Below are 13,042 nucleotides of genomic sequence, written 5' to 3' on the forward strand. Positions count from 1 at the left end.
ACACACACACACACACACCTGTAAATGTAGCTCACTCTTGAGACTTCCAGCAAACACTTCTTTCTCTCAGCCTTCATATCGTAAACTCTGTGGAGGCGAGTACTCTCGGGCCCCTTTAGCGGTTCGTGTCAGTAAAAGTGAATGAAGAGACAACTGAGTCACCGCTCGGTTAACGGGGGGCCCAGAATGAGTCGGCTGAAAAGAGACGCGACGGGGAGCGGGGGATGTCTCTGTTCTGTGAGACACATTTTGCCCCGGAGTACAGTCGGGAGAGCGGCTACTCACATTCAATTAGAAAGGATAGGTTTGAAATGAGCAAGACACCAATCTGGCTGAGTAATCCAAATAAGCTTGTTAAAAGAAGAATGCTCGAGAGGAAAGAGCGCTCTGCCAGGAATTTGTTTCAGAGGAGAGCGTGCCCGTTTGCCTTGAATGCAGCCTCACACGTTGGATTTGTCGCATCCCGCTGTTCGATTGTGAAATAAATTTCACGTCGCGGCATCATCGCCCTCTCTCCCCTTTCTGTGTCTCCCTCTCTCTCTCTGCCTGCGCCGTGTCCCGCAGATGATGGCCAAGCCCAGCGAGTCGCCCGTGGGCCGTCAGCACCAGAGCCACCCCGAGGAGACAGAGGAGGAGCTGAGGGAGCACCAGGACGGAGGAGGCCTGCCGCACGGGGTCACCATCAAGCAGGAGCCCCCCGACCCCCAGGAGCTGCAGGAGGAGGTGCTGCAGCAGCAGCACAGGGAGAGGGAGAGGCAGGCTGAGCAGGAGCTCCTCTTCAGACAGGTAAAAGATGAGGAGTTAACTTTTAGAGCACCTGATTGGCTTAGATAGGTTGTAGGTGTTCCTGGGGAAGTCCTGGAGTGTGGCGGGGGGTGGTTTGAAAGAAATGGCACAGCGTTCATGAGATTAAGAAGCAAAAGGGACGATCAAAGCCAGATTATTTGTTTTGGCTGCCACCTTTTGGCCACAAGTTGCGCTTGCAGTAAAAAAAAAGCATCAAAGAGTTTTATTATCTAAACATTTTCCAGAATTCCCATCCTTTATTTTTCATTTTTGTGCGTGCGAGCAGCAGGCCCTGCTGTTGGAGCAGCAGCGGATTCACCAACTGAGAAACTACCAGGCCTCCATGGAAGCTGCCGGCCTCTCTATCTCCTTCCCGGGACACCGCCCCCTGTCCAGGGCCCAGTCATCTCCGGCCTCCGCTTCCTCCTTCCCGATCAGCGTCCCCACGCCCGATCCTCCAGTCAAGCCTCGCTTTACCACAGGTCAGCATCGCCCTCCTCTCCTCCCACTGAAGCATCACGTACTGTGTGCGTGCTCGTTTGCTTACACGTTAACTCAAATCTACAATCACTGTAAAGCAACCAGTAGGATTCATCGGCAGTTTAGCCGCCTCCCTGTGAGTTTAATTTCCATCTTAATGCACTCGGGACTGGAAAGAAAAAAAATCACCCAGAAATCAGGTGAATTGGCCAGAAAGCGCTGGGCTAGGTCCAGCCTCCATCTGGTAGCAGAAATAGACGAGCTGGATCAGTGAATCTTGCCAAAATCTTTGTCTCTCCCACTCTGTTGTTTCACTCGTTGAGGAGAAACCTCTTTTTTTTTCTTTTTTTTTAATCTCCTCCCAGCGTGTCTTTTAGGAAGCGGACTTTTGTGACAGTTCTTGCATGCGAGCACCACAGCTGAAGATATTTTTAGTTTGGCCTACTTTGCTCCGATTCAGTTCCAAACTACAGAAAAATGTGCGGGAAAAGCACAGCTCAACAGCGAATATCAAACAAGGATCTGATGCCTCAGCTTTTCAAAATAAAAGAGTAAGGCGTTCATTTAGACAGCTATTGTGTAGATTAACAAAAATGAAGGTGGTATTTCACAATCAGTGTGTACGAGCATTTGAACGAGTGTAGTGAATGTTTCCATGTGTTTCCAAGGCCTCGTGTATGACTCCCTGATGCAGAAGCATCAGTGCATGTGCGGCAACACCAACAGCCACCCGGAGCATGCGGGACGCATTCAGAGCATCTGGTCCCGACTGCAAGAGACTGGACTCAGAGCTCAGTGTGAGGTAGGCTTGCAAAAGATGTAGATATCCAGCATCCACCAGCCATCGCGCAAAGTAGTGAACCGCTTATGTGAGCTGAATCCATCTGTGTGTCTGTCTGTGTGTAGTGCATCCGTGGGAGGAAGGCCACTCTGGAAGAGCTGCAGACAGTTCACTCTGAAGCCCACGTCCTGCTGTATGGAACCAACCCACTCCGACAGAAACTTGATTGTAAGCCTTTACACACACACACACACACACACACACACACACACACATTCAGCTGCTGATAGTGTCAAATTGAATCTTTGTTTCCTGCGACAGGTTCAATCACTCCTATGTTTGTTCGGCTCCCGTGTGGAGGGGTGGGGGTAAGTAATGCTTGTTTGCTTTGTTTAAAAGGGGCTAAAACAGCTCACACTTCCTGCACTATTCAACATCGGTTTCCAAGCCAGTTTATCAACATGAGACTCGGTTTTCTGGTCTTAGGTGGACAGCGACACCATTTGGAACGAGGTCCACTCCTCCAGCGCGGCTCGCCTCGCCGTCGGCTCGGTGGTAGAGCTTGTTTTTAAAGTTGCTACTGGAGAGCTAAAGGTAACCTTGTCACCTGTCTGGTGCTTCTTGCTCTGTTTCCCACTGCGATGCAGCAAAGTTAATGTGTTTTATGTGCTGCAGTTCTGCCAGTCTTTGAAAATTCAGAGTGAAGCCCAAAGTTGCCACTTAAAATTTAAGATACCCCCTTTCATTCGTTCTGCATCACCCAGCCAGAGCAGGCTGAGCTTGGTATTTCCAATGTCCTTTTCTTCAGCTTTTTCCAGTTCCACTTGGGAGATACGACAATGCTCAAAGGCCAAATGAGATATATATAACCCCCCCAGTGACTTCAGGATCTGCCCCGGGGTCTCCTCCCAGCTGTGGGTACCCAGAAAGCTTCTGAAGGGAGGCACCTGGAGACATTTTAATGAGACACCTGCAACACCTCAGTGGGCTCTTGATGAGAAGGAGCAGGGTCTCTACTCAGAGAGCTGCTTCTTCTTCTCGATGTCTTGGCAACCACATGCTGCTACTGAAACATGTGGTTGAAGTAGCAACATGTGTCTGTTGCTGTCGCTAGGTGAAGTCCAAAACATCTTTGTGATTGCTTTGGTCACTAAAAGATTGGCACAATCTCTTGAAGTTTGTCAGCTTGTCTCCAATCATTCACAAACTGGTGAGTCAGCAGTAGTGAAACTTTAATCAGTGCAGTTCACACTGAAAATCATTTGCCTTCAAAGTAAACGCGTCTCTGCTACCACCAACACGCTTCAATAGGTACAACTCCCCATGCACAGTTGGCCAGTGGTTGCAGACAACTCGGTGTCTATGGTAAATGGCCTGCATCTGTACAGCGCTTTTCTAGTCCATAGGACCCCAAAGCGCTTCACACTACATTCAGTCACACACACATTCACACACAGGTGATGGCAGCTACATTGTAGCCACAGCTGCCCTGGGGCGCACTGACAGAGGCGAGGCTGCCGGACACAGGCGCCACCGGGCCCTCTGACCACCACCAGTAGGCAAACATGGGGTTGGTATCTTGCCCAAGGATATTTGGCATGCAGCCAGGAGGCAGCCTGGGATCGAACCACCGACCTTCTGATTAGTGGCTGACCTGCTCTGCCACCTGAGCTACAGCCACCCCAGAAGGGATGCTCTACCTGAGAGCATCACTCACCTGAAATGAGATCAGGCAAAAGTTTAAGCAAGAAGTTTCTAGAAAAAATAGAGCACGCAGCTTAATTCGTATTGGCTGCTTCACCTTTATCAATAACTGCAGAGTAGTTTACCTGCAGTCCCCATGTTTCACAGCTCACTGAGCTCAGCTCAGTTTTGTTTATAAACCACCAAATCACAACAACGGCCACCTTGAGGCGCTTTATATTATAAGGACTCTACAATAATTGCAGAAATGTCCTATGAACAAGTACTTGGCAACAGTGGGAAGGAAAAACTCCCTTTTTTTAAAAGGAAGAAGCCTCTGGCATAGCTTCTGTGGAAGAGAACCAGGATTAATAATAACTCCTGATTAAGCGCTCAGTGCATCGTGGGAAGCCCCAAACACAAACGGCCATCATTGCTTGTTTTAACCCAAAACTTGTTGCAGCCTTATTGCAGTTATTAAACCCTCCGTTCACTTTGTATTGCTGTGATTTAATGTTTGTCACACTCTCAGTGTTTCATTTGATTCGTGTGTAATAGTTTCCCACTTAAAGGCTAAGTTATGATGTTTTTTAATGGTGGTTAGGATCACAGAGGAAACAGTGATCAGTGCTAACAGACTCCTGTCGCTCCTGCCTCTTCTCTTTCCAGAATGGTTTCGCTGTGGTCCGCCCTCCTGGACACCATGCGGAGGAAAGCACTCCCATGTAAGGCCAAAGCCGTCACCGCACTGACTTGGAGACACTTAATCTGCACGTATACAAAAACCAGAGCTGGAGCGGGCTCGTCTGGAATAGAAATTACATAAACCATCGAGTTTATTTGCACATAAAATCCTGAGAGCCTTTATTCTGCCAGCTTTCTCGGGCCCTGCTTTATTTATTTTCCATATTCTCCTCAAAAAGTGTTTAAATTGTCCCATTACAAAAATGAAAATGGAGCTCTGGCAAAGATATTCATAACAAACAGGAGCTCTTGCCCTCCGTCTGCTGCTGTTTCAGGGGTTTCTGCTACTTCAACTCTGTGGCCATCGCAGCCAAACTGCTGCAGCAGAGACTGAATGTCAACAAGATCCTCATTGTGGACTGGGTGAGTCACATGATCCTCTGTCATGTGACGCTAATCTGAAGATGCAGATTTTTCTCTTTTTTTAAGACCAGTTAGATTTATTTTCTTCTTCTACTCTCAGGATGTTCATCATGGCAACGGCACCCAGCAAGCCTTCTACGATGACCCCAACGTCCTTTACATCTCTGTTCATCGCTACGACGACGGCAACTTCTTCCCTGGAAGCGGAGCACCTGATGAGGTGAGTGTGTGACCTGATCAGAATTTTCCCACGTTTTACTTTTTAGTGGCCACTTCATTAGGCACACCTGTGCAGCTGCTTGTTAATGATATGTAACCAGCCAATCACATGGCAGCAGCTCGGTGCATTCAGGCATGTGGACATGGTCAAAACAACCTGCTGAAGTTCAAAGCCAGATCAGAATGGGTGATTTAAGTGACTTTGAACGTGGCTGGACTCCTGATCTGCTGGGATTTTGCAGCCACGTGATTGGCTGATTAGATAGTTGCCTCAATAAACAGTTGACCTGGTGGCCAGGACACGCATATTAAATATGGCCAGCTTCACATAACAAGATAAAATTGTGTATAATTTAGCCCTGTCAGCTTCACGCTGTGTTTTATGGCTCAGTGTGATGAAGAAAAGTTGCCTTAAAGGGAGACGAGCTAAAACGAGTTGTTCCACACAGCGATTGAACTGAGGAGTATAAAATAAATAAAGATCATTTTAAACATGAACTCGAGTCCAAGAATAAAAACCGTGGCGCTGCAAAGGATAATGATAATTGGTCCACTTCAGCTTTTTGACAGTTTTTAGTTTGGTTGCCAGTTTTTTCAGTCCACGCTTCTTGAAGCTGGTTGCACTCCAAGTTTATGTTATCCGTCGGCTCCGGGTGTATCTTGTTCGTTTCCAGTTGAACTCTCTCCAAGGATCACTTTATTAATGCTCTGTTCTAATCGTAGTTTTTTTTTAAAGACATCTTGATCAAAAGGCAAGAAATAATCTGAAGTAGGGAGAAGCATCCTGCAATCACCCAAAAGAAGCTAAAAAGCTTAAAAAAAAGGACATTTTCCTTTTTATTTGTGTCGTACACTCACTTGAAGTTTGTGCTCCTCTCCACAGGTGGGCAGTGGTCCTGGAGTCGGGTTCAACGTTAACGTTGCCTTCACCGGAGGTCTCGACCCGCCCATGGGAGATGCAGAATACCTGGCTGCCTTCAGGTACCAGATAAACCTTCAGCACATGTGAGGGGTCGGTTTAACTTTTGACGACAAACCTCGGAGTTAAGCGCCCTGCCTTTACAGCCCTGCTCCCAAATAAAGTTTTCCCTTAAAGGGAGGGCATATATAATGGCTTCCATTTGTTTGTTGGCCTTCAGACTTCACAACAATATGCGGGGCCTTGAGTATTTGACTTTGATCGTCATTGTTAGCAAGTTCAAAATTGACCTTAAAAACTGTTCAAGAAACCATCTCGATTAATCTTCATCATATGAAAGAGCGTGGAGAGAGCTCTGTGACAAACTTCTTACTGTTTCAGGCTCTGCTCTAAGCATGTGGGCAAAGATAAGAAAATACACAATGAAAGGTGAAATGGTCGGACGTCAGCGTGTTGTAATAAAAGCATCACCAAGTTTTCTTCCAGCTCTCTGAGAGCTCCTGTTCCTTTGTCATGATACCAAATGTTTCTTCAGGTGGATGTTTCTGTTTGGACGGCCATAACTAATCACATGATACTTTCTTAATGGATGAAACTGGATGAAACGGATATATTCAGCTTTTTATCTCATGAAACAAATAAAAGTAACTGAGAAGCCGGAGCTGTGTGACGCTCATTAATAATTTGCCGAACTTTAATGAAGCAACTGTTTGTCATGAAATCAATAATGACTGAAGCTTGCTTCTCCTTTGTGCGTCGCCTTTGTGCAGATGATGTTGAGATGTTGGCTGATGCACTGTTTAATCTTTGAACCCCGCCCTTCCACTCGCAGGTCAGTGGTGATGCCGATAGCCAACGAGTTTGCTCCAGACATCGTGTTGGTCTCTTCTGGCTTCGACGCCGTCGAGGGACACCCTCCCCCGCTGGGCGGCTACACTCTGACATCCAAATGTGAGTGGGAGATTATCGGTAGTGTTTCTTATCTCGCGCTCCAGCCGCTCCACACGCACGCACGCTGCTGACCGAGCTTTGAAGCCGAGTCTAACAGAGCGCTAAAATGTTAACGAACTTCAGCAGCTGTGGAAAGCATTCAGATACATTTAAGTGCATTCACCTCCTTCCTGTAAACTCTCTTCAGGTTTCGGTTATCTGACAAGGCAGCTGATGACCCTCGCCGGAGGCCGTGTGGTCCTGGCTCTAGAGGGAGGTCACGACCTCACCGCCATCTGTGATGCCTCCGAGGCCTGCGTGGCCGCCCTGCTCGGCCAGGAGGTAAGGAGGTCACTCTGAAAGCACGCAAGGCTGGAATCCTAATAAAAGGACGTCTCAAAGGGTCGACGTTAGAAACAAAGACCGGTCGAAGCAGGACTCGGACCACGCTCCTTTGTTCCTGCTCATCTTACACATGATAACTGACTGGAAGTGGACATGAGAAGAAATGGAGAAGTTAGTGATTAAGTAAATCACATCTCGGCTCTGTATGTTCTCAAAACGTATGCAAGTTTTAGCCAGTAAGAAGAAGTTTGGCTTAAAGGGGTGGAGCTAAAATAGCCAGTTTTAATAGCGTGAGTCGACTCCATTTTACTCTCCAGCCGTAAAGACTAAAGTCGTCACAAAACCGGGCATGCAGCGTGGACACACAACAATTCAGGTTAATTGTATTTATATAGCATCAAATCCCAACAGCAGATTGCCTCAAGGCACGTTGTGCTGTAAGGTAAAGAGCCTATAGTAATATGAGTAAGCGCTTTGGTGACAGTGGGGATGAAAAACATCCTTTTAACAGGAAGAAACCTCGAAAATAACCAGGCTCAAAGAGGGATGAGTGCGATGACTCAAGAAGAAAGTCACCTGGAACAGCGTTTCCCAACCACTGTACTGCGAGAAATGATCAGGTGTGCCGTGGAAGATTATCTGCTTCCACCTGATCAGTAATGACAGGTGTGAGTAACGGGCAGAACAATTACAGTCTCTTCCACTAGAGGGCAGTACAACTACCTGCTCTAATTAAATAGGTTGCCGAGTGCCAGTGAAACAGAAGACGAAGAAGAAATGACACAATAGTCATGCTGTGAGTGAGGCAGCGCAGTACGTAATAGCAATCGATAAATATTTGAAACGACAAAGTAGTCGTAGTGCCCCGAGGGGGAGTCGTAGAGCAGTGTTCAAAAGAAAGCAAAAAAGCTAACAGAGCCTGGTGCCCAGAGAAAAATGATCAATATGCTTTTTGTGAAATTTGTTTGGTGGGATTTTTCTCATGTGGAATATGTGGAATATGTGGAATATGTGGAATATGTGGAATATGTGGAATATGTGGAACGGCTCGGAAAGGTGGGGAAACACTGACAGAACTTTCAAATGTCACCACAGGTTCATCAATGAGGCCGGGCAGCAATATTTTACTGGTTCATTTCTTTCTGGTTGTTTTCTTAAATAATTATTGTTATTTATTAGATTTTTTTTAGATATTTATTGTATTTATATTATTTATTTATAAAATAGTCTTTATATTATTATTGTATTTATTTGTTGATCCACACTTAAACTCCGGGGCAGTCGATAGACGTCGCTGTCCTGGAGCGGCTGAGATTCATTAAAAAAGGCTGGCAGGTCATCCTGTTGAAGCTGTTGCACGCTCATGTTCGTGTTTTCTCTGTGTTTTCGTCCCATGCAGCTGGACCCACTGCCCAAGGCTGTCCTCGAGCAGAGGCCAAACCCCAACGCTGTTCGCTCTCTGGAGAAAGTCTTGGAGACTCACAGTGAGTTGACCGTTGCAGGAGCACCGACTCATAACACCGATACCCACAGGGACAGAGTTTATTAGAAACCTAATCTGTATCTGTAGCTTCATAAACAATCCAAAGGGTTTAGCCTTCATGGAAGTAGTACGTGAAAGGCAAGCTGAGTAACACTCAACATGTCATTTCTCTGTGACAAAATAAAGTCTGCAACATTTTTATTAGAGAATATCTATTTTTACTTTTTAAGATTCTCTCTGGTTCATTTTCGTGTGAGCTTCATATATTTAAGGTCAGCCCTCTTAATGCTTTACTTTTATTCACTTCCTCTGCGTTTGTTGTTTTTTCTCCCTCCTGTCTTTTATCTGCTCCGTCTTCTCAGGTAAGTACTGGCGCTCGGTGCAGCGCTACTCGCCGCGGCTGGGGCTTTCTTTGCTGGAAGCCAAACGAGGAGACTCGGAGGAGGCTGAGGCCGTCAGCGCCATGGCCTCTCTCTCTGTGGCCAACTCTAACGCCATGGAGCAAAGGTAAGAATCCAAAACCACAAGTAAACAGTGTTAAGAGCAATAGTCTTGACTTAAGAGTAGTTATACACTTTATATAACCTTTAAACCCGGCAACAGTAAAGTCACTACTTTCTGTCGTTGACATCAAGTCTGCAGTCGGAGTAAAGTGTTATTAAATATATTGAATCCTGATGGAAACCTCCAATAAAACCTCCAAATAACTCAAAGATTCATTGGTTTACTGAACAACTTCTGCATATACTGATCAACTGCACGTATATTTTGTAAATATACTCCCTGGACTATATTTACAACTTTAAAGCCTTTAAAGAGATAACATAGATGAAATAATAGCGACTTTGTTTGTCTTTAGATAGGGTCAAAGGTCATTTGTAAAGCAACCTAAACAAAGAGCCAACAAGAACATTTTCTACTTCTTGTACCGTAGTGGATCCACCTCACCCTGTCCCCCACATCCTCCTCCGTCACACCAACCAACATGTGCTCCTTTACTACATCCATGAATCTTCTCTGTTCTGAACATCTAAGCATCAACTCAGCTTCCTGTGTTTTTGTCAGGGGCATCATCTCCAGACTACAGCAGCCCTCACTAGCATCTTGTAAATCTGCCCTTTCACTCTTGCTAAGGTCTTAAATTAATGTCATTTAATATTTAAATAACTGACTTCAGGATGCTAAAATGGCTGAAATCATCTGCATAAAAGAAGAAAAAAAGAATATAAGGTGAAAGCAGAGAGGAACTTTTTCCTGATGCTACCCTTTGTTTGAATGGCTTGAAGGAGAGATTTAGATGCATGGGTGTAGATTTACCTGCTAACAAGTGCTGAGTAACGTCCTGTTAGTGCAATTACAAGAAGCAATGTGTGCTCTTTGTCAGAAAATAGCATTAAATGTGATCCAAAAGGCACAAACACAGTCCAGAGGTCCAGTTTACAAAGTTAAATTAGCTGACGTACCATGCAGCGAACAGCCGCCACATCGACCACTTCAGGTCAGAGACGCGATCAATCATGCAAACTTTAAAGGCCTTTACACACCAGATGTGTAAAGTTTATGACCTATTTTTAATGTAGCCGTACACACCAAACAAAGCTCAAAACGCACTCGTACTGAATATACAATGAATATACAATCATATAGTAAAATAATACTATTTTAATAATAGTTGTAGGAATACTAATACTATTTAATATCAATCAATATTAACTATCAGACGCACAGTTGGACATTGTTTTGGGTCAACTGGCTCTGAGTTCAAACTGCTTCACTGACATCATGAAATATACGTGAAAGCGATCGTGACACAACTTTCACTGTAAAACATCAGGACCTGCTCATCGTTGCTTGATGTTGACTCAGTTCTTTTTCACAGTGCAATCTTTGAGGACGAATGTCAGTGTGTGTACATACGTTACACAACAAATTTGCATCCAAACATTTGGAATTTCGTGGGTTTTTTGAGGGAGTTGGGGGACAGTTTGCAATGTGCTTGGTGTGTCATGGCCTTTAGTCTTAAAAACCTTTAAATGCCTCTATATCAGTAAAAAAAGACCCTGTGTGTCGGTGTCAGGAAATAGCAAATAAGCTATCGAGACCAAAACGGTTTTCGTTGTCAGCTGCCAACATGTTTTTTCTGCTTTAGAGTTGTAGAGTTATTTTAACATGAGAGTCGATGGGGATTGACTCACTTTTGGAGCAAACCCCAAGTGGCCGCTAGAAGAATTGCAGTTTTCTTTCCACACTGGATTCCCATTCTTTCAGTCCTCGATGGTGCTGGTAAAGTTGAGGAGGCATTTTGTTAATGACAGCTTGAGGTCTAGTATTAATATTTCTGTGTTATATCTCCTCAGCAGGTCTGAGGAGGAGCCCATGGAAGAGGAGGAGCCGCTGTAGTGGACGAAAACGTGAGGGTGTCACCGCGTTACCATTGACCTCTCCGGAGAACGCCTCTTTGAGCAGCAAAGAGTCTCGACTGATCCCTTCATTTAGTCCCCAATAACCCCACTCACCACGTCAGTCACCTTGATTGGCGGCCCCTCGGCCAAAAAAAACGAGGGAGAGGGGGTGGGCTCAGCCTCAAGAGTAGGGAGCCAATCAGAAGACAGAGGAGGACTGAACTGGAAAAAACTTATTTAAACATACCGGCAAGCGCTCGCTCAGAGACGTTTTATCTGTCAGTCTTCGCACCCCCATGTTAGCCCTCGGCGGCTGATCAAGTGATCACGGCAGCGGGCGAGCGTATTTGGAGCGGAGCGATCGGGAGAAGGCAGGGGCGAGATCAGATCTCGTCACCGAAAGGTGCGATGACACTTCTGTGCAGAAAATACGGTGCTTTACGCGGCTGCCCTCTGACCACATCCAGTACGGACACGGGGACAGCAGACGTCCCCAGCTGTCAAGAGGCAAGCGCGGGGATTTGTTTTCTTTTTTTCTTGACTATTTTCCCTCCCTAAAGAAATGGGGGGAGGGGCATCATGGCAACCGAGAAGATAATTTTACTAAATGTGTTCACTGTGGACTTTGGTTGGGCCGAAGTTTGAGTAGGCTTTTACAAAGATTTTAACGGTGAGACTCCGTCGCCTCGCCGAACCAGCCTGTTGTCGAAGGTTGACGAGTTAGAGGAGTGCCTTGGTGAGGGTCCGCTGGATTTCACGATTGTTCAGGAAAAGATTGCCTTAAGATTTTTCTCGCCGAGGAATCGGCCGAGGGTGCGGGAGACGGAGGAGAGTTTCAAGTCCTTTCTTGTGGAGGGGGGGGATGATGAAAAATATAGCAAACAATCTTTCAGCATGTTTACTTGGAACGTGACGAAGACAACATTTATGTCTCTCACGGCCTCTCTTGAAGAGTTACTTTACTTTTTTTTTTTTTTTGGATGGATCTATTTTTCTGTAAAAAAGAAAGAAAGAAATGAAAGCGCTTTGTAAAGGTAGTTGCCAGCTTCAGTAGAGGAAAAAAATTAAAGGTGCAAACATGGAGACCTTCAAAGAAGGAATTAGAAAAGGTTTAGCCTTTGATGTAGCTTCCCTTTAATCGAAGTCGTCGCTTTGTAAAACGCATGCATTTGAGCAGAGAGGCCAGACATGTTTTTTTCTTTGTTTCTTTTTACCTGCAAGATATTTTGAATGTTATCCAAAAGAGAAAGCCAAGCAAGAGAAAGCCAAAGCATGAGTTTGGATTTACAGCAGCACTTAACTCCACTTAGATGGCAAGCCGACAAACATTTCACGTATTGGCCCTTTAAGACAAGGCGCCCAATACCCAGTTCAATGTTTACTGATTTACTCCTTCACAGATCAGGTGTGTGCCGAGCCCATGCTTTGCCGGTTGGCAACTACCTTGGTTACTATTGTGAGCTAAACATCAGCCATGTATATTGAATTGAATATATTTTGAGAGGCAGTAATCGAGTATTGTCTTTGTTTGTATTTTACATGTATGATTTTCGCATCAACTTGTCAATTCTGCAACGTCAGAAGTGTGTTTGGTAAGCGTGTCCACTCCTTTTTTTTTTCTTTTTTTTTACTTTTTACTGTATAAAATTATTTTTCTAACTTTTTCATCCATAGATTTTGTTCTGTGTTTTTATCCGTTTTCTGAATAGTTATAGGGCTGCCATTCACGTCCTTAGTACTGTTGTTCTTTCTTTCTTGTATTTATCAGAACTAAGGAGCAACTCTTTCTTTCTTTCTTTCTTTCTACGGCTCCCTGAAGCCTTTCTGCATTTTCATCAATGATGTATTTATAACATGTACTGTTTATAGGAGATTTGTATATGGAAAAATTTATAAATGTACTCTAA

At 45.1% G+C, this 13,042-nt stretch overlaps 1 protein-coding gene across 4 annotated transcripts in view; it reads left to right on the top strand.

The window, feature by feature from the left end:
- Positions 1-12,786, top strand: part of LOC102199919 (histone deacetylase 4-like) — an 80,776-nt gene extending 67,990 nt beyond the window's left edge. For all 4 annotated transcript variants that reach the window (XM_005752898.1, XM_005752899.1, XM_013915872.1 and 1 more), the window contains 15 exons: positions 565-786; positions 1,073-1,268; positions 1,935-2,068; positions 2,173-2,275; positions 2,369-2,415; positions 2,534-2,641; positions 4,400-4,455; positions 4,750-4,837; positions 4,938-5,057; positions 5,940-6,037; positions 6,808-6,926; positions 7,114-7,247; positions 8,650-8,734; positions 9,096-9,240; positions 11,091-12,786. In XM_005752898.1, coding sequence (XP_005752955.1) covers positions 565-786; positions 1,073-1,268; positions 1,935-2,068; positions 2,173-2,275; positions 2,369-2,415; positions 2,534-2,641; positions 4,400-4,455; positions 4,750-4,837; positions 4,938-5,057; positions 5,940-6,037; positions 6,808-6,926; positions 7,114-7,247; positions 8,650-8,734; positions 9,096-9,240; positions 11,091-11,133 — 1,698 coding nt within the window. In that variant the 3' untranslated portion in view covers positions 11,134-12,786. The remainder of the gene's footprint in view (positions 1-564; positions 787-1,072; positions 1,269-1,934; positions 2,069-2,172; positions 2,276-2,368; positions 2,416-2,533; positions 2,642-4,399; positions 4,456-4,749; positions 4,838-4,937; positions 5,058-5,939; positions 6,038-6,807; positions 6,927-7,113; positions 7,248-8,649; positions 8,735-9,095; positions 9,241-11,090) is intronic.
- Positions 12,787-13,042: the final 256 nt, after the last annotated feature.

The sequence above is a fragment of the Pundamilia nyererei genome, unplaced genomic scaffold, assembly GCF_000239375.1.
Source record: "Pundamilia nyererei isolate P.nyererei 1_Seehausen unplaced genomic scaffold, PunNye1.0 scaffold00390, whole genome shotgun sequence".
In the NCBI taxonomy this organism is placed as follows: domain Eukaryota; kingdom Metazoa; phylum Chordata; class Actinopteri; order Cichliformes; family Cichlidae; genus Pundamilia; species Pundamilia nyererei.